At 38.6% G+C, this 21,189-nt stretch overlaps 1 protein-coding gene across 1 annotated transcript in view; it reads left to right on the forward strand.

Moving 5' to 3' along the window:
- Positions 1–541: 541 nt before the first annotated feature.
- TUT7 (terminal uridylyl transferase 7) overlaps positions 542–21,189 on the forward strand; it is a 37,088-nt gene continuing 16,440 nt past the window's right edge. The window contains exons 1-16 of the mRNA XM_030467486.1: positions 542–671; positions 2,637–3,163; positions 8,336–8,511; positions 9,102–9,218; positions 9,809–9,986; positions 10,388–10,476; positions 11,509–11,560; positions 13,358–13,427; positions 14,273–14,399; positions 15,111–15,230; positions 16,170–16,301; positions 17,069–17,249; positions 17,592–18,727; positions 18,844–18,994; positions 19,827–19,913; positions 20,770–20,870. Of these exons, the coding sequence (XP_030323346.1) occupies positions 2,668–3,163; positions 8,336–8,511; positions 9,102–9,218; positions 9,809–9,986; positions 10,388–10,476; positions 11,509–11,560; positions 13,358–13,427; positions 14,273–14,399; positions 15,111–15,230; positions 16,170–16,301; positions 17,069–17,249; positions 17,592–18,727; positions 18,844–18,994; positions 19,827–19,913; positions 20,770–20,870 (3,213 nt within the window). The 5' untranslated portion in view covers positions 542–671; positions 2,637–2,667. The remainder of the gene's footprint in view (positions 672–2,636; positions 3,164–8,335; positions 8,512–9,101; positions 9,219–9,808; positions 9,987–10,387; positions 10,477–11,508; positions 11,561–13,357; positions 13,428–14,272; positions 14,400–15,110; positions 15,231–16,169; positions 16,302–17,068; positions 17,250–17,591; positions 18,728–18,843; positions 18,995–19,826; positions 19,914–20,769; positions 20,871–21,189) is intronic.

Genomic DNA, 21,189 nt, shown 5'->3' on the forward strand with positions numbered 1-21,189 from the left:
TAACTTGCTCTGGCCATTTGCTGCTTTGGCTGGAGTGGTTCGTCTGATGAGAAACGATGCGGCCGGGTTTAGTACCCAGCAGCGTGAAATCTTCTCGTGCTCTCGAAAGTTACATTCAGGGACTGTCAGGCCGCAGCTGCTTATCTTGTGATAGCGCTCGCCAAACCCCTTCCTTCCCCTCTGCATTTCCTGGAAGATGGCCGCTGTGCACACCCTGCCCCTCTATTAACACACCCGGCTTCAGCAGAACAACAATTGCCCCTCTCTCCCGGCGGCGGGGAAGAACTCTTCACTGACACTCGTGGGTCGCGGGTGGCAGGGCTGGCCGTGACGTGACGCCTTCGCTACCAGCTGCCTGCCCGGCCACACGCACCAGACTCGGCTGCCGCGGAGGCGTGGCGTGCCGCGCCGCCAGGGAGTTTCGGCTGCAGTTGCGGGGTCAGCATCTCGGCACCACCCTGCCCCCCCCCCCAGGCCGTACCTCCCCGTCCCCGCCCCCGACTTTAACGCCCCCGCCCCACCGGCCGTGGCCGCGCCCCGGCGGGAGGTATGGGGCGGGGCCGGGGCCGGGCTGCCGGAAGACCGGTGTGGATAATGCACCGAGGGACCGGTGCTGTTTCCGCCGCGGCACAATGGTGGGGCGACGGTAGGAGGTGGGCCGTCGGTAGACGGTGAGTGCCCTTCTCTGGCGGGTGGTGGCTGTTGGCAGAGCAAGGTCTCCTCTGACAGCGGGAGGTGTTCCCGGTGCTCGTCTCCTTCTCGCCAGCCACTTCACCTCCTGTCCGGGCCTGGGCCGCGGCCCTGCCGCCTCTCCGCCCGCGGGCTATCCGGCTGGGGTGGCGGGGCAGGGGGGCTTCTGCGCCGCGGTCCCCGCCGGTACTCTACACCCGCCGCCTGGCTCTCCCCTCGCCTCGACCAGGCCGTTCCCCGGGCTCTGGGTTGTTCGGGGTGAGGCAAGATGGAGCTGGGGCCCTTATCCTGCCGGTGGGACGGCTGGAAGGAGAGGTCTGGGAGCTCTTGAGAGGGAGCAAGGGAGCTCCGGCCCACGTAGCCTGTTACCTGCCTGGTGGCGAAGGGGGCCAGTGCGGTAACACCACCACCTCGGTCCCGTTGGCAACCTGGCCTGGTGCTGCCTGCCTCTTCTGGCCCCGCCGGGAACCGCGTCGTCCCCCAGCTGCGTTGCTGCTGACCCCCGGGGCACCCCCCCTGCCAGGCCGGCACCCTGTGGGGGCCAGAGGCGAGTGTAAACTCGCACACCGCTCTGCTTTCCAGTGCGAGGAGTGTGTCAGCACACACCCTGGCCGCTGGGTGTGGGCGTTGCTTCTGGGGATGACTCCAAACCAGCTGGTTTTAGGTCACCCTGAAATTCGGATTTGATGGTAGTTGCCTTTTCTAAAACAGAAAGCAAGTTCACTTTGTGCGCTTGAAACTTTTCATTGAGCTCTTAGCTAGAATAGCTCCACCTCTATGGTTGTACATTAGCTATGAATTCAGTTCTCAGGGAAAGGAATCCAGCTTGTTTTGTCACTCATGGAAGAGCAAAAGACCACTTAAGCTTAAGAGGAGGATAAAAACTAAAAGCATCACATCTATAGAAAGCAGACATTGAGATGCCTAAGGGTGCCTTTGGGACTTACAGAACTTAAGGAAAAAAAAGAATTAAGAAAACCAGGTAACTTACTCCCATATTAGAGGTAACGGAAGGGCATTTCTTGCTGTTTAGGTTCTTGTATATGGCCTGCAGCCTTCTGTGCATCCTTTAGCACATGCGTATCTTTTGAAAGACAAAACTTCATTCGTTTGGTTGTATGTGGTTATGTTTAAATCCTAAAGTATTCAGTAACAATGTCATGGCTGCTGCCTATGACTGTTTAGCTAGTCTCTTCCAGGTAACTCCTCCTTCCACAATCCACACAGGTTTATGCTAACATTTGAGTTGCAGCTCTCTGGAAATGTTTTACAATAAGAACGTGGATGTCACCAGGTGGGGAGGAGGGAGAGAAAATTAGTAGCCCAGATGTTTTAGAGGATACTAGAATAATATGAGATACAAGTGCTTAATACCCAGTGTTAGACCTCAAAATGCTGGTTTAGATAAAGGGTGCACTCGGAAGTGCAACATTGTTTTGTAATCATTGTATCAAATTTGCTCACATATTGATTGCTACTCACATTCTATATCTGTCTCTCGTTTGATCAGTTTTCTTCTTTACTAATATGAACAGCATCTGCTATTGAAAAGGGGGAATATTGACAGAGAGTGGCTTTGGGGCCATCCTTGTTATTGCCTCCTATGTGTTCTACATGCTACAAAGTTTCTTTAGTCTTTCAAAACTTTTCTGTACTGAGCTGGGGCTTTGTTGTGGGCTCTTAAAAGCCCATGTAAAGGTGTCTAGACCTACAATAGGCTTACTCTGCATTTGGTGAACTACCCACAGGTGTTAGACTTTTTAAGAGGAGAAAATTAGCTGAATTTTGGAATGCGGTTGTTTGGAGAAAATTTTGCCTTCCACCAAGACTTGTTTGTCTTGATGGTATTATAGAGCCAGGGTTGTTGGGATTTCTGTAACAAATAATAACCAGTGCTCTTTGCTTAATTAATTTAAAATACAGATTTTGATTTTTTTAATTTCTAGGTGGGGATTGGTAAATTGAACAGCAAAAGCCATGGGAGATGCTGCAAAATCTTGCTTTGCCAAACAAAACAAAGAACAGGACGTTTTACATCGTGAAGAAATAAAAGGAAGCTCCTTACAGAAAGAGTACAGGGTCATGGATGACTACGGAAATGGCCATAGCAATACAGTCGATACCAACCTGCAAAAGAAAAAGGGAACAGAGAGTCATTACGGAAGTAGTCCCAGACGAGGGCCACGTAGTGCTTTGACTAGCCCAAGTTCACTTAAAATCACAATTTACAGTCAAGGATCAAAGTTAAATGATACCCAGAGAGACCAAATGAAGAAGTGGGTATCTGATGATCACCGTGGTGCTTCTGACAGCTGGAAAGAGTATAGGTCTGTTGCCTGGAATCCTGTTCATAGCAGGACAAGAAAGGACTCTTTTCAAGAGGTTGAAGGTGCTGGAAACAGAAATGTAAGACGACAACTGCACGAAGACTTAATGAGTGAAGATGTGCCAGAGATGCATAAAGGAAGCTCTGGTAATCAACATGTTTGTTTTTACATAGCTATCCAGTAAACCAACTTTCTCCTTGTGTTACTGAAGAGTAAAATTTCCAGATTCACTGTTAAAGCAAAGAATCGCTTTGCAAACTATACTGCTAAAAGCTAGTCTGCTGAACTGTAAACAAATTGTTACAGCAAATGATACAAAACTTGTTTTATAGATTGTGTTGTCTTTGTGAGTTAGTTTATAAGTGGTAGGACTAAGTAGATTTTAGTATCTGTGTCCTGTCCTGTTTGCAGTTTTTCATGTACAGTTTGATTGAGTCTGCCAAGGTTCATAAGAGATATTTCAGTTAAGGTAATACAGGGTAAGATTCTGGATGAGGTCTGTAACAACATGTCTTAATGAAAGTTGAAAACAATGCCTCATAGGTATTGCAAGAACTTAATACCAGTAAGAGTAATACAGCAGTAACAGAACTAGTTCTCCATGTATACTGAACTTCTCTAGGGGCAATTGGAACTAGTAATGAGACTACAAATGCTAATTATTGAAATGCAAGAAAGAACAGGCTAGGGGAGAGTACAATGATCAGAATCATAAGATCTTTGTTGATTGTACTATGAGGAAGTGTGAGTAGATCAAAGCACAAAGAGTAAGCTTTAAAGAAAATATAATAGATGAAAGCAAAGATAAGGTGCTGCTAACAGAGAACAACAGCCTGTTAGCAAGAAATCGGTCTTGTTTCACTTAAGTCTGAATGCCATAGCCAGTATTGATCTGCCTCTCTGATGAGAACAACAGCTATAGTGGGTTGATGGCACTTAATCCCTGGACTTTCTGCTCTTTGCCTTGTTAGCATCTGTCACTAAAAAGATAAACTGTGAGCAAGTCCCCAGTCTCTTTCACTGTTAGAAGCAGGCTGAAAAGTTAAGGTCAGTCTCAAATGAGGAGAGAGCAGAGAAACATGCTTTCACAAGTTTGTTCTTGAATTTGCTGAGTCTAGTGAACTTAGTTCTGTGAAACTTTGGAATCTCACAGAAGCAGATTTTTGGAACCACCAGCAATCATACATGATTGTTAAGGAAAAGTGAGCTACTGGAGCTACTGGCATACAGGAAATGGCAAACCTATCTTAGAAGTGGAATTTTTAGTATTGTAAACCTATTCTGGAACAAGTAATGTAACCTACTGCAAGTATTTGAAAGACAAAAAAAGAGGTGAGTTGATGTAAATATGGATTTGTCTAGAATTATGGCAAAAATTACTTGTCTAGAAGTATGCCAAGTCCTTCTGATTTTTACTTTAAAATAGTGATCAGTCCCAGTGGAAGAAGCAGTTGATAGATATTGCTAGTGCTAGTACTGTAGTACTTCAGGCATTCCTTTACATGGCAGTCCTGTAAGTAAACCAGAGGAAAATAGTCTAAGTTAAATTAATGCAAGAGACTTACAGAGCTAATTACATAACTTTACTGAGAAAATACTTACCATAAATTTTGCCAGAATGACAGCATTTAGCAAGCATCTGTGAGGATTCTATTCTGTTGAATTGAAGCCCAAAAGGCCAAGCAAAACTTTTTAGAGACAGAGTTTTGAGCCTTTAAACAGCAAAGGTATTTATTTTCGCATCCGGGGAACTCCCAGCTCGGGCTGGACAAAGAGTTCCACCCCCCGAGGAAAAGGGTTGGGGTATTTATAGGGGAGGTGACATCCATATTCATAAGTTTGCAACATATAATTATAATGTTCATGACAGGCGGAGCCTGGGCGGAGATGTCAGGGGGGTCTTTGGATGAAGTAAGAAATCTTCATCTTTCCTGTTTTCGATGACTTCATCCTCTTGTTACAGAGCGAAATTGGACCCTTTTGATAATTTCTCCCTTATCTGCTGGTTGTGACTTACTCATCCTGTCTCCGTGCAGGTGTTCGCACTCCCCCAGTGCCTAGCTGGCCTTGGCAGTGCCTTGTTTTTAGAAGCAAGGTCTGTTCTTACAGGACAGAAGATGTTCACACTGCTTTAGTGGAAAGTTACAGGGATTTATCCCACCAGGAGTTAAGCCTGTCAGGGACTTTCTCTGTTTCAGAATGTTTATCACACATTGATGATGTGTGAAGATGGAAAGCTTATTAAATGTGTGCTTTTAAATTTCAGTCTGCTGTGGAGCTGGTAGGAAGTCAATGTGGAAAAGCCAGGTGAATTAGAATAACTTTGCACAATTGAAGAAATGACCTACATACAGGATGAAATATAAAAGAAGCATGTGCAAATGCAATTAAGTAGGGATGTCAGCTGTAGAAATAAAGGAGGGAAAGCTGTTAGAATCTGAAATCATAGCGAATCAGGAGGTGATAATGAATAGTCGATGTCATGGTGTTATGGGGTGTAAACACAGACTTGCAGCCTGAACTTCTCTTTTTTGTTTAAGTCTCAGTTGTCATACTCTGTCCACCTTAGGCACTCTGTTCAAATGAATAAAATTTAAGCAGTCTAAAGAAGAGCAAGAGGAGTGGTGCGACATGTAGAAAACAAACTACACAAACAATCCCAAATCTTTCTAAAGGGCAGGAAGGCATTCTAATAGTTGTCTAGAATTGTATTAAACAGCTAATGCAGTAATCTGGCTTGCATTTTTCCAGTAGACAGGACACAAAGCAATGCGCCTAAAATTGAGCAAAAAAGGTTCAGATGAGGAGAGAAGGTAACGTTTCTAATGGTAAAGCTAGTAAACTACTACAGAGGTTGTCAGGGCAGTTCATGGAGAAGGTACCTGAAGGCCTTTAAGAACAGGTTAGTTGAGCATTACTAAGGACGGACAAAGTTTGGTTCATCCTGCTGCTAAGCATGAGCATGCCACAGCACGCCTCTTGAGGCCCACACAAAAGCTTCAGTTCTGTGTCAAGTAGCAAAAAATTACTAGAATTGTTTCTTTTTCAAGTTACTTAGTCTGTTGCAGAAATAGTTGATAAACAGGTCGTTGCTCATTGAATACTGTCAGGATTTAACGCTGGGCTGGTAATTAAACAGATTGACAAATGCGCTCTATTAATCCCCCTCCCTGATAAAGAAAGGTGAGAGAATAAGGGAGAAAGACTTATGAGCTGGAAACTAAACTGTACAGCTTTAAGGAAACAGTAATGATGGAAATTAAGAATTATTAAATATATACGAATACACATCAAAACGATATCGCATACTTCCCTCCTTCCACCCAATAACATTCACATCACCACCCAGGCTGTAGAGCAGCCCTGGGAAAGTCCAGGCTGGACTCCTGGAGTCAGCAGCAGTCAGGAGCTGAAGGCAGGAACACACAGATTCAACCTGGCGTGGATCAGGACCACAGGCAGATGAGCAGATGGAATCCTCCCAGGGTGCTGAAGCAACCAGGGACAGGTGAAGAAGGACCAAAGGGAAGGGCAAAGGGAAAGGGGTTTGACCCTTGTGATCCCTCAAATTTGTACCGAGTATGATGCGCATGGGATGGAATACTCTGGTCAACGTTGGTCATTTGTCTTGTCCACTCCTTCCCTTTCTCTTTCCAGAGAATAAGATGTTCCTCAGAACCCAGCAGTGGCCTTCGTTCTGCAAACAATTCTCTAACCGTAACAATAAACACCAAGCATTATCCATCCTAGAAGCAGACACTGACTGAGAAACTTGCTTTTAATTTCAGCACGTGCAGCTACTTAAAACAGACTTAGATGAAAGCAAAGTTACCAGACAGAAAATTCTCTCTATTCTGGCCCAAACCAGGACAAATACACATTCTTCTTGAAGCATGTCTGCACTGATAGTAAAAATGTAATCAGGTAACTGATGAGAATTAGTGTATAAAAAAGTTGGAATGGATGAAGTTTAGAGTATGAGACTTAAATTTCTGCTTCCTAGGGCTTCCTCTGGCATACTGTCCTGGCATCCTTTGAAACATAAACTTGTGTTGCTGATGAAACAAATTATATTGCCATCTTTATCCTGCTCTGTTTACAGCATTAAAGAATGCACACTTCTTAGTGCAAACAGCTGGTTGAAAATACACAACCAAGTTGTTTCCCTTTTACCAATTACTAGAGGCAAACACAGTGATCAAAGGAAAGAAACTAAAGAAACTTTATCAATGTATTTGATAGAGCAGTTATGTTTTATCTCTGATTTTGTTTTTATTTTGTTTGGTTGGTTTTTAATTATTACAAATTATCATTCTCAGTCAAAGGAAATTGCATAAACTTTCTCAGAATCGGGGAACTTTAGAAATTCTGTGCATCTGAACATCCTGTATAGTTATTCAACTATGACAATTCATTCATCTACAGATTTGATCTTAAACCACATATGAAAATCTGGCCCATGTATATTAATTTCTGAGATTATTTTACAGGTATTTGGACCAGTAACAATTCCTCCTTCAAAATGATGACAAAGTTTGCCTAAAAGTAGAAGTGGTATTTACAATCCAGAACTTTTGCAGTGAACAACGCAAGCTGTCTGAGAATAATTCTGCTGGTTGTATAGCGATGTTTAGCAAAGTGTGCAAATACCTAGCAAGTTCATTACTTATGTAGCCAATAGGATTGGCTGGGGGGGTAGTTTCCTCCTTATTTAATAATATGAAGGCAGTATTGATCATATGCTGTTTTAATTGAAAATCAAGTGATGTTAACAAGCATTTATTACTGGTAATAATAGTTGTATGTCAGATAGGCCATAGCAGTGCTGTATCAGTGCTGTTAGCTCTTATAAATACTCATGTTGGCCTGCACTCATTAATTCTGTTTGTAGCCATGTGGGTCAGTTCACTTTCTAGCTTGTTCATCTACCTAAGCCTGACAAGGTATCCTAAAATATATGGATATATTCTGTCTTTTTATAATGATATATACATATGTTTCAGCTAACCAGTGAAATTGACTGCATTTAGTTTTCTATTTTTGCCAGTTTTAAGAAAGCTATCTAAATAAGGATTGTGACCTCAGTGGGACAAATTAGTGTTTTGTAGTATTTCGGAACAAAAGTACTATAGGTTATGATATAAATATACATGCTTGCTATTAGCAGACTGACACAGAGCAGATGATAAAACTGTGCAGGATAGATTATTATCTCCTTTGGCTGACTCATAAGTAGAATGGTAATTAAAGAATTAAAAAAAAAGCTGTTTGGTACTCTGAAGTTATTTGACATATTTGCTCTCATAACTCTTCATAAGAAATGAAGAAGCTTAGGAAGCCAAGAAGATCAAGAAGAACTAGAAAAGATGAGCGCGATCAAGGTGAAGCAAATGGTCCAGTCATAGATGAATCTGTGCTGTCGGAAAAGGAACTTCTAGGGTTGCGGCAAGCTGAAGAAAGATTGAAGCGCGACTACATTTATAGACTGAAGAAGGTGCCTCTATCTTTGCTTGTGTAGTCCTCTCCTTTTTTTGTCTGTAAATTCAATATAAAGGGTACTGTTTTAGCCATATCTCTGACTGTAGCTAGGAAGTCTAGTTACAGAATTTTTAAAACATAAAAATGGATGTCGTTAATGAATTATCAAGAGAAGGCAGGTTATTCTTTTTTAATATTTTGCTGGGCTTTTTATTATCTTGCTATAATAGATCTTGGTTTGACATCAATTTGAGCACAAAAAATGGCTGTTCCTGTAATTCATTAGTTAACATCAGATCACTAGATGCCAAGGCAGTGGACCAGATAAAGTTTATTGTATGTTTTCTTCAGTTAATATATTCTTCCATGGGCGTTGGGTATTGTCTACTGTAAAATACAAGGTGCTGGACTTGATTGACCCAGTACTAGACTTTTCTGGCATTATATTTGACACACAAACTTTTTACTGTAAAGATCAAGTTAGGAAAGCTAGAGTGAGTTTTTTTTGAACTTCAGAGTTAAAGTCATTCAACTTAGCAAGGGTCTTGAACGAAAAGAAGGCAATATCTTCCTACATTTTAGAGTTTTTTACTATCTTTATTTTAGCAACCTAGAAGCCATCCATCAGCAAAATATACCTGCAAATTGTGTGATGTTTTGATTGAGTCGGTGGCTTTTGCTCATAAGCACATTAAAGAGAAAAGACACAAGAAAAGCCTGAAGGTGAGTAAAGGACAAGGAAAAGTTTAAAATGCAGATTTATGAACCTCTCCTCACCCTGCTAGTGACAGTGAATCTGCACTGCCTCTAAAATCATTCTACATTTATTTTTATTGGTTTGCATCTTAAAAACTCTACTTTAGTGATACTGGTAAAAAGAGTCCACTTGGGACCTGGTCTTTTCTCATCTTGGTAATTTGATTTGTGCACTTCATGCCTACTACTATTAGAAGTCATCCTTATTTAAAGTATAACTCAGTAATATTTTGTTTCTGGTGACTGAAGCATAATTTCAAAGCCGTAACAGCTGACTCTTCTGTTCTATAATTCTCGTAGACTAGTTAAGTGTATTCTTACTGGTTTTTCCGTATATACTGTATATTTCTTTGGCATCTTTTAAAAATGAAGAGCTGGGACCAAGTCCAGAGCAATAAAGAGTAGCAATAAGCAAATATAGTTGGTATGGCAGAATTAGAGACATCTGGAAAACCTATGGTGGCATTACTTGGGATGAGTTGCAGGCATTCATTCAATTCTAGCATGTGGAGCAGCTCAAGGAAATCATTAAAATGTCAGTCTTTTTATCTCTAAAGGAAAAACAAGAAGAACAGCTGCTGACCGCCCTGCCTCCTCCAACACCTTCCCAGATAAAAGCTATTGATGTTGCTATAGAAAATGTAGTGCAGCAGTTTGGCTTAAATAATGAAGATCTAGAAGAAAGGCTCAACATTAAAACCAGGATGGAAAACTTACTACGTCAAAAATTGCCAGGTATTATTCAAAATTTGTCTTAAATTCTAGAAATGGCAATTTAAAAAGAAAATGAAAACCAGCTCATAAAGTGAAAACTTACTTCAAAAACTTGGCTAGCTAAATTCTAAAACAGTGTATTTAGTTACTAGTCTGAATGACATGATGTGGTAGTATAACAATTACACAATCATAATTAAATTATGGAGCTCTTGACTGAAGCATGGGAGGCATTTCACCTGCATGTTAAGCCTCTCTAGCAACAGTATAGCAGATATTTATCTGTGCTGTTGGCAAACCCTTTATTTCCTGTGGTCATCAAACCTAGCTGTAGATTTCAAGATCTACTTACAATGTTGTAAAGTTGCTATAGACTGAGAATTGGGTTTAGAGTAAATGCAGTATAATTCTTTTTATTGCAGAGTGCTCATTAAGATTGTATGGCTCCTCCTATAGCAGATTTGGTTTCAAAACTTCAGACATAAACATAGATATCCAGTTTCCTGCCAGTGTAAGTAAGACCTTTTTATTAAGTACATCTAGGTGGTTTAGAACATTTGCGCCTTTATGTAGGTTGTAGTTTAAATACGATTTACAGTGTAGTAGTAGCACATTTTGTGAAAATGTGTTGGGTGTAACAGAGCTACCACATTAAGATGATCGTTAAGACAATATTCCTTGCTTTGTACACCAGTGATGATCAGGTAATATAATACAACTTTTTGTTTTATCAAATCTAATTTCTGAAAAACTGAAATAATGTAAAGTATGTAGTCTTAACAGTCCTATGAGACAAATCACTTTATCATCTCTTACAGATGGATTAAATGGCACTTCTGTGATCATTTATTTTACTGTGCTAATAGCTATCACAAACTCTCATGTCTATATATGAACCCTTCTTACATCATATTTATATGTGAAGTAATTTGAATTCTTGATTTGCCATGCTAGTTGTTCCTATACAACTTTGTGCTTGTACATCAGAGAGAAATTTAGGACTGTGAAAAGGATTTGATTCCATGTTTGAACTTATGTCTGTAGTAGTTGATTTGGCAGTCTCATAGTTAAAAGTTAACATTTCCTTTGGGAAACAAAGGTGGAAAAGTAGGGGAAATTAATGACCCAAGTTAATGAAGTTCCTCTAATTTAAAAAAGCTGTGATTATTATATCTGATGTGAGGTAGATACACTCTTTGAGAAGCCAGTCATTTAAGCACTCTGAAATAATACCTCAGTGTTATTTTGTTGAGGTTTTTTTCCACTACCAGGTATTTCATAGAGTTAAAAAAAGCTTTATTTAAATTTACTCCATGGTGATTTTTTTCTCAAAATTAAGCATAGTTCCTTTTGATACAGTTTAGTGGTAACTAAAGACTAAGAGCAGCTTTTTTCTCAGTTGCTGTTATTTTATTTCCTTCTTGCTTCGCACTCTGGAAGAAATAAAGAAGTGCCTTAGGCTGATGTTTTAAGGTGTTTTTTGAGTTGTGGGAAGTCACCTTTTTGACAGCTATGAAAACTGCTTCATTACTTTTATTGACAGATGACTCAGCCAGATGTTCTCTTACTTGTGCAAGAAATTCTTCAGAAAAGTGGTAAGAAAAAATTGCTGCCTTCTCAATGCTGTTAAACTATTACTGGCTTAGCATTGTTGAATTCCACCTTTGTTGAACAGGTAAACTACATGCTATTCTTTTTTTTTTTTAGAATTATGTGAGACTTAAAAATACTGCAGGAAAGAATACATTTGCAGAACTAACTTTGGTTTGGTATTCAGTTTTATGACTATTGAAGTCATATTATTTGAGACATTACTAGTGGGAGGTTTTCTTCTACATTATAAGTGAAGATGTCATTAAACCTAAGGTAGGCTGTGCTGCCTTTCACCAGTTGCTTGATTAACCATGTACAACAGAGAAAATAGCCTAAGCTTTTCCAGCACATGATCAGACACTTGGTAACATACTTTCAGATTGTAATTATGTGCACTTGCCTGTTACTGCAGTGAGGCGATGTACAAAGGGCTGCATACAGACACAAGATTTTTTTCAGGTAAAAAATAGAAGTATACGCTCAAATACAGGCAAATAAAGTTTAAGATTTTTTAAAAATGCACTTAAAACAATTTGAGCCAAAAATTCAAGGATGACAAAGAAACTCTGTCCTTTTAAATGCAGATTGCAAAACGCAGCTTTACTACTTTCTTGTCTTGCTAATATGCCCAGTTGGGAAACCAGACCATATGATTCCTGGCATGTGTATTAAACATGCATATTTTTATGCACTGAAATTTTTCTCATTGACTCGCCCTCCCCATGCACACACTGGATGTGTATCATCCTGTTTTGTCAAGTGGCCATTTATAGTCTTTGAAAACTTGATTATTTTTCAATCAGACTGGAGGAATGAAGGCCCAGATCCTGGAAGAATTTAGGATCTCTAATGTGTTTTGAAAGGAAGCAATATTTGTATTAACACTGTTTGCAAAGCCTTTTTCTGTGAGCCAGAAGATACAGGAGCAGAACATCAGGTGTTTGAGCTACCTCAGTGGCAAAAGCAAGATGTTCTTCGAAGAAGTCAGGTGTCCAAATGGTTAGTTAACACCAAGAAAACCTTGTTGTTTCAGAATTTTTGAGCTGGGTATCTAAAATTATTTTGTAGTTTCCCCTCTACCTGGCCCAGTGAAACAGTCAGATATTAAAAATTAAGTCCAGTTTGGATCACCAAAGGGACTTCAGTGACATTATTATTTTTTAGTTTTAAGCCAAAAATGTAGCAGAATGGTAATTGCAAAGCTATGTAAGAAGTGAGAGGAAAAAATGAAAAATTAAGAATAGCAAGAATGCATTACATCGTATCAGTAAGCCTTTTGTATACTTGCCTAGAGCATTTCTGGATTACCAGGGAGTATAAACTTGGTTATTTTCTTTCTGTCTAGTGCTGACATAATGTTCTGATTTTTTCCTCTTTCAAACTAACATTGTTTTATAGGTGTTTTGTTTTGTTTACAGTTTGTCTGTATGCATGAGTTACGAAAGTCAGCACTTAAATAAAACTTATCTATTTAATTATACCTACAGTGTATATGAATTTTGAACATTTCCTTTTTTCCTGATTATTTTCTTAACATAGGGTGCTTATCATATAGACCATACTCTTCCCATCACATGTGAAAACCTTGATTTAAAAGAGTGTCAAGATTAATTTATCAGATGTTATTTGCCATATTTATACCATTGCATATTTATACCAAGTTATTTGCCATATCAAGATCAGTCATGTTATTAAGAAGTTGAGGTCCTAGCTGTGCTGCTTTAGTTGTATCCTGTTAAACATATTTTTAGCCAACACCATGCTTAACGTTGCTTCCTGTTCCTCTTTCTTCTCCCTAGAATCTTTTACGGAAGTTGATGCTGATTTCCATGCTAGAATACCAATGGTGGTGTGCAGAGAGAAACAAAGGTCTCAGTTGTCACTTTGTGTGTTCTAATAGTATATAGCAATGTAAATTATATGTACCAACATCTGAAAAATGACGTTTCTGTACTAAATTATTACAGTTCCATGGATCTTGAAACACAAACTAACACTCATGGGCAAGTCATTCCTAGCCTAGAATAAGAGGGTAAGGGTTGTTCTGTCCTCAGCTGTGTATTTCCCAATCCCTTCAACCATTATGGCTTCCAGCATGTACCCTTACCCTTCCATTTGGGATAACTGCTTAAGCAGAAACTTTGCTTCTGTATAGGTAATGTAGATACCATATTAACTTACAGATTTTTGTAAGGGCAAGGTCAGATTGCTTAGCTTCACTAGTATTTTTTAAACAAGTGAAAAGCATTTTATTTTGCCCATTTAATGTATATCATGTAAGATTCATGAAACATCCTATAAACAGCTATTGATACAGCAATATTACACATTATTTACTGCTACCTTGATCTTTCACTGTTGGAAAGTGTTTTTGTGCTGTGGATACAGCACAGAAACTGTTCTCTGATGGATGGGCTGTGGGAAAATGTTTCTAATTCATGAAGGAAAGTAGTACCATAATTTTTATTTAGTTCAGTGGAATAATGTAATTTGAAACCAATACTTAGATTTTTATTGTATTTTGAAGCACATTTACAAATAAAGTACAATGAATATATTTTCAACCTAACCATAAATCAAATTGGTTTTCCATGCTTCTTTTAGTGGCTCTCCTTACAGCCTTCTGCTATACTGTATTGTGAGATGTCATCTGACCTATGGCTGTTCTTACAAAAGCCCTAAGATCTTGTATTTTGTTTCTTTTTGGGTTTTAGTGGCCTTATTTGTAAAGTGAGTGCAGGGAATGAGAATGCTTTTCTGACAACAAATCATTTGGCTACGCTTGGAAAATTGGAACCTACTTTAGTACCTTTAGTGATTGCCTTCAGGTATTGGGCAAAGGTAAGAGCAATTTGTATTGCCCCATCTGAGAATAAATATTGAATGAACATTGATACTGTGCTGTATGACTGTAGATATGGTTTAGAAAACAGTTGTAAATTTCTTTAGAAAAAAAGAGGTAGGGAGAGGGTATTTTCTTATAATTTATTAAATTTATGTAATTGTGTGTTATATAATTGTGTATCAGTAAATTTCAAAAGTGGAATTTTAAGCTTCAGCTAGTGGAAGGCTGCAAGTATACTGCTCTGTTACCAACAAGTCAGAGCAATGTGTGTGAAATCGAATTATCAGTTTCTCATAAGCTTAATTCATCATGAAGAAGATGAAGGAAAAAGCTGCTTGTTTCCATGTGTAGATGAAAACTTTCTTGTGAATTAAAGTAACTTGTTCCAAAACTTTGTGTGCCTGCAATTAAAATATTATTTAAGAAAAACATTGAAAAACTTACACTGTATCTACATGTGCCAGTGTTTTTGCAAATGTATTGTATATTGTCTGTTTTGCCAGGCTGCATGCTATAGCTCTTACTACCAAAATATGGTAGTAATGTGACTACAGTAAAAATGCAGGCCTTGAGAATGAGGTCCATCTCACAAGAGGTCAAAGAGTTTCTGCCAGTATTTAATGCAACAGACTTCTGAACAGTAACTTAAAAAATATTTTTCACCATATCACTTTAAGCTTTAATCATTGTACAATTTATCTTTACAGTTGTGCTGTGTTGATCGTCCTGAAGAGGGAGGCTTGTCACCTTATGTGTTCGCTTTAATGGTTATTTTCTTTCTACAACAGAGGAAAGAGCCTTTTCTACCTGTATATTTGGGATCATGGGTATGTGCATTAAAATACCAAGTGCTGTCAGTGAGAGGAATAAGTACTTGTGGTGATGATTCTTGCTATTTTGAGCCAGCCACAAGCCAGGAATTCTACAGGAATCCGGAATGAATGTGGATTCATCCCCGCTACACCTGACCTTTGTCTGCTTGTCTGTAAGGATGCAATTCACAACGCTAACCATTTCATAAGATGTTGCTCCTTTTGTGAATAAGGAGGGCTGGGCATTGCCTAACACCCTTCATAATGGCCTGGCTCTACGTTTCTTCCAGACTGTTGAGAACTGTGCATTCACATAGCTGCATTCCAAAACAACATCCTCGATTTTGACATCTAATTCTTCAAACTGTAGATCATGGTTGAAGAGCACACTGGTGTGGTATCTGCTTAATGGATCAGACGAGGTGTTTGGAGAATGTATTTCTTTGGTTTAGAAGCTGAAATGCGTCTTAATGTTGGAAGTTGTACTATAGACACAAACACAGGATACAATTTTCCAGAACACAATTCGTGGCACATTGCCACCTGCTATATTTGGTGTGTATTTTCCAGGTTCCATAACCAGTTACATGGGCCTTGCAGTTGAAAGTTTCCTTTAGCACATGACTGATGTATTCCCAGAGCCTCTCCACTCTCTGCACTGAATGAGAGAAAACTCCTACAGTATATGGCCACAGAATAAAAAAAAAATACATATCAACGCTTGTGTAATATGCAAAGACAAGGTTGTATGACATGGATACCTTTCCAAAAGCACTGAAGTCTTGATAGCTTTTTGCAGAGAAGTATCAGGAGAGGAGAGAAGCAGACTGAGGCAAATTCTTGGCTTGAAACAGCTATTTTTAAACTCTGATTTCTGCTTACTACTGTGGAGGGGAAAGACTTACAGCTAAACAATAATGTGAACCTTATGTTTTTTTCTTCTGTTTCCTTTAGATTGGAGGATTCTCATTAAACAAATTAATTAATTTTCATCTGAAAGAAGTTGAGAATGATGCTGTGGTTTGGGAACATAACCCCACTGATGATTCTGATTTTCCACAAGAAGCTTCCCCTAGAAGGGGCAAGGTTTGAACCATTTAATTTACTTCTGTAGTAGTCTAGCAGGCAGTGCTGTTCTCACCAAAAAAAAACAAAAAACAAAAAACCAAACCCATCTTCTACATCTTCAGTTTTTATTTTGAGCTTATGTTGCAAGACTGTGAGCTGAACTAAGAGATTGCATGACTGCTTGATACCATGCTTACTGTGCTTGCCTCTTGGCACTAAGAAGCTGGCAGAAAAATAGATGTTATTTCAAACTCTTTGGTAAGACCGAAGTATTTTAATCTGTCAGAGGACAATATAGTTTATAGAGTTGAAGCAATTTTATTTCAGAATTAGGTAAAGCATATGAAAATACATTTCCTTCTAACTTTGAACTATTCTTACCAATTATTTATTTTGTAATACCTTTGCAAGACACTATTGCTATATGATTGCCATGTTATCACAGTTAACAGTACAGTTTAGGCTTTGCTAAAAATATAATCCATTTTGTCCAGTCAGATTAGATGCGCTGTTTTCTTGGAAATTTACAAATCATGGCATAAATACTCAAATAAGCAGTTTATATTAGTAATGTATAATATTCTTTACCACTGATGCTCTCTTTCATTTTGAAATTTTATAATCTGAGTTTGTTAGCTGACTCAGCTTTTTTGCAGCTTTTATTAAAACTATGGGGCTATAGAAGTAAGTATGTTTTTTAATATTGCATTACAGATTAAAGTAAGGAAGTGTAAGAGGTCAACACCAGTGCTTTAAGTATTATTTAAGCTTTCGTTCTGTGACAGGTTCCCTTAGTATTTGGTTCAGAACAGCAGTGTTCAGCACCTGCTGGTCAGCTCTGGGTGGAACTGCTTCGTTTCTATGCCTTGGAGTTCAATATGTCTGATTTGGTTATCAGCATACGGCTCAAAGAAACCGTGTCTCGTGAATCAAAGGACTGGCCAAAAAAGCGCATTGCTGTGGAAGGTACATATATCAACAAACATCAAAGAGGTGTTGCTTTAATTTACTGTTTTGGCTATTGGCAATGTGGGTAATAACTTGGAATTCTTAAGTATTGGATTGTGTTTCCCAATAGCATAGTAGAATATGTTTTGGTAAAAGTCAATTTAAGTAATATATGAGTACTTGTTTCAACATTATTCTAAGTAAGTGGACTTATAAATTCTCCTCAGCACAATTCATAGCACTTAGGTTCAGACACAGTGTTTTAGAGTAACAGCATATTCAAAATTTGTAAGAATGTAAGTATATTCTTCTTTTTAAAAAGTTAACTTCTGCACTGCTGGCTCTTTTCCTTTCTACTAGACCCATATTCAGTCAAAAGAAATGTGGCGAGAACCCTGAACAGCCAATTAGTGTATGAATATATTCTTCACTGCCTGAGGGCAACTTACAAGTATTTTGCCTTGCCTCACAAGAAAAATGTAAAATTGAGCAAAAAATCATCTCCAAATGTTAATGAGGAGAAATCCCAAACACTGGACCATGAAAAACATGCTATAAAGCATGAAAATTCTGAGTTGCAAAACATGGATGACAGAACAAATGCAGCAGTAGTGGAAGATTGTGTAACTGAGACTATAGGTATGGTCCAGGCACATAGAATTGATCCTTCAAAACTTTATGATGGCTCAGAAAGCCTCACAGAAGAAGAACTGCCTGATGATGTAAGTCATTTGGGAATTGCCCGTGATGATTCAGACTGTATAATTGAGGAAGTTATTTCTGGAGATAATGAGGATTTTAAACCTAGCTGTGAAGAGACGGAGAGCGGAAATGAAGAGGAAGAAGAAGAGGAAGAACTCGAACAACAAAAAAGAAGATGGAATAATAACTTCATCACTGAGCAGGGAATAGATGAAGATAGTGATAGTGGAGATCTCCCTGTTACAGCTAATGAGCGTGATGTAGAGACATGCAGTACTTCAGACTTGGAAGGTTTTCAAAACACTGCACTTACAGAGAGTGATGAGTTTGGCTTAGAGTGCAGTGGCATAATGGGTAACAAGATTGACATTGACGAGGAAAGCACTGAAGGAACTGATGAACTGGATGAATCCCCCCAAAAATACATACATTCAACACAGAGCCAAATGTTGCAAATTACTAACTCAGATGATCAGGAAGAAGAGGAGGAAGAACCAAATCTTCTAAAACAGAGAGAGTGTGGTATTGTAAGAGCTGGAGATGAACTAGATAACACATACACTGGATCTGGAGATGATGATGATGCACTATCAGAAGAAGATGATTTTTCCATCCCCAGTAAATATGAAGGCAAACATTTTGAAGAAGGAGCAGATGGAATGCTGAGGATCAATTTGAGTCAGGAGGATGTTACTGAGAAGAGAAACCTTTTTGAAGAGAATTCAGCAACAGAACAGTATTCAGAATCTGAACTCTTTTATGAATTCAGTAAAACAGCCTTTACAAAGGGCAAGGTAAGCAAGCATGAACATACTGCTTATGTTCAGTTATCATTTACTTATGAGAGAGTTGCTCAAATTCATTAAAGCATAATAGCTTTTAAAACCAATCTTGCTTTCCATTGATGCAGTCTCCTACAGTGGTATGTAGCTTGTGCAAAAGGGAAGGTCATTTAAAGAGAGATTGTCCAGAAGACTTCAAGAAAATTGAGCTTGACCCACTGCCAATGCTGACACCCAAGTTCTCAGATATTCTGGATCAAGTTTGTGTCCAGTGTTACTGTAAGTTTTTTTTTTTTAATTTGAATATTGTTGTATAGTAGAAAAAGAACAGCAAACATTTAATAAATAACCACAAGCTACCAGTGTTACAAAGTTTATTTGCTGCACTACATCCAAATCTCTTGCATACAATTGCAGGACTTTGGAGTACTTTGCGTCTAGAGAAATGCAAACTGCTTAGGTTTATCTTCCACATGCTGGCTGTCTGATTACTCATTAAGGCATCTTAGTATAATTTCAAGTGTTTTAAATTTTGGAGGGTTTTTTGAGTGGTGCTTTTACATATCTTTGAATTTCACAGAATCACAGAATCATCTGGGTTGCAAAGGACCTCTGAGATCAAGTCCAACCCTTGATCCACTACTGCCATGGTTCCCAGACCGTGGCACTGAGTGTCACATTCAGTCTCTTCTTAAAAATTCCCAGGGACAGAGAATCCACCACTTCCCTGGGCAGCCTATTCCAATGCCTGATTACCCTCTCTGTAAATAATACTGTTGCTTAGCTTCTCGTTTTTAGTAAAGACTTCTGTGTGCTATGAAAAAAGAAGTTAAAGTACTGTTTCATAACACTTCTCCACTTTTGTTCTTCTCAGAGTAACCCAACTTTCCTCCTTGCTCTCTCACTATTTCTGACATTATTTCACTAATTAATGTTTTTCTTTGAACAGGTGTTTCTCTTCTACTCATCTTTGCTTCTTTCTTTGTATGTGAATCTTCTCTTGCTCTTTCGCTTCCACCCTTTTGAATGTTTTAATTTGAATGTTTTATGTTGAGTCTGTACAGATCAGTTTGCCTGAATTATTGTAATTTGTTTTATTTTGTTTTTTAAGATGACTTTGCTCCAAATATTGCGGAGGATCAGGCTCGGGAGCGCATAAGACAAAACCTGGAAAACTTCATTAGGCAGGATTTCCCAGGTAATTAAGCAGTTCTAGCTTTATATTTATACTTTGGTATGTATGTATTTTGAGCTTTTTCCAATAAAGCATAACATGTCAGCATAATAAACACTTTAGTTTTGAACATTTCACCTGTGTTGTTCCTCAGCATTTCTATACTACTTTATACTAATTTCTGGTGTAAGTCATTTAAGTCTTTGGTTTGTCTTTTGCAGCTTAGTTGTATATACAATACATTAATAGGAAGTAACAATGGCAAGTTAAGGAAAAAACAATCAGAGCAGTAGTGGAACAGTCGTATTATTGTTGCTTTGGCCTTATTCATTAGACAGGTGTCTTCTGTCTGCTTTTAAAACACCAAGCATTTACTGACACTTCCTACTTTTGGAATATTTTAAAATACAGACACAATATTTGACCTACTTGCAGAACTTCACTGTTTAGACTTTTTTGTTTGTTTCTGGAGTTCTTAGCTGTAACACCTGGACTTCAGTTCATAGTCTTTTAAAATCTTCAAAAGATTTTTTTACCTGGAACCTGGCATGTGGACATACAATTCCCATATCCTAAAGATCTCTGTAGAGAGCAATCCTCCATATTTTACCAGATTTCGTCTTGGACCTGCATGCTGATGATTAATTTACTTGAAAATGTAACTTGTTTCTGGGTATCTCAGGCTGCTCATTTGAATTAATAAAAGCAGAGATTCCATCATCATCATCATCAAAGTTGATAAGAAATTAAGATTGGATATAACATCGAAAACCAGTAATGTTTTAATGCCTGTATTAAAAGACATGCATCTCTATAATTTGAGATTACATATTACATATATATATACATACATGGTTGTAACCTATCACATCTTTTACAGGAACCAAGCTGAATTTATTTGGCTCCTCAAAAAATGGCTTTGGCTTTAAACAAAGTGACCTTGATATCTGTATGACAGTGGATGGGCTGGAAACTGCGGAGGTAGTTTAAAAAATTTTAGTTAATAGATGCAAAATTGTGTGGTTATGCTGTTCATGTAGTGCAACAGAATTTATTATTTTGTTAAATCTTTTCAGTAGGTCCTTCAAAGGCAGATTATTTTAAGGTGTTTTGCTGTTGGTCTAGGCATGAATTTAAGAACTACTCTCAGTACTCAGTTTTCTTCTTAATTCTGCGCTACCATTACTTCTAACCATAGCTGTGCAGATAAGTAATCCACTTCCTAGCATGGAAGTCTAAAATGGGAGACAGTGAAGAAGGTCATCAACCTCTTTTCATGCATACTATAACCTTTTTATAT

This window comes from Calypte anna, chromosome Z (genome assembly GCF_003957555.1).
Source record: "Calypte anna isolate BGI_N300 chromosome Z, bCalAnn1_v1.p, whole genome shotgun sequence".
NCBI lineage: Eukaryota > Metazoa > Chordata > Aves > Apodiformes > Trochilidae > Calypte > Calypte anna.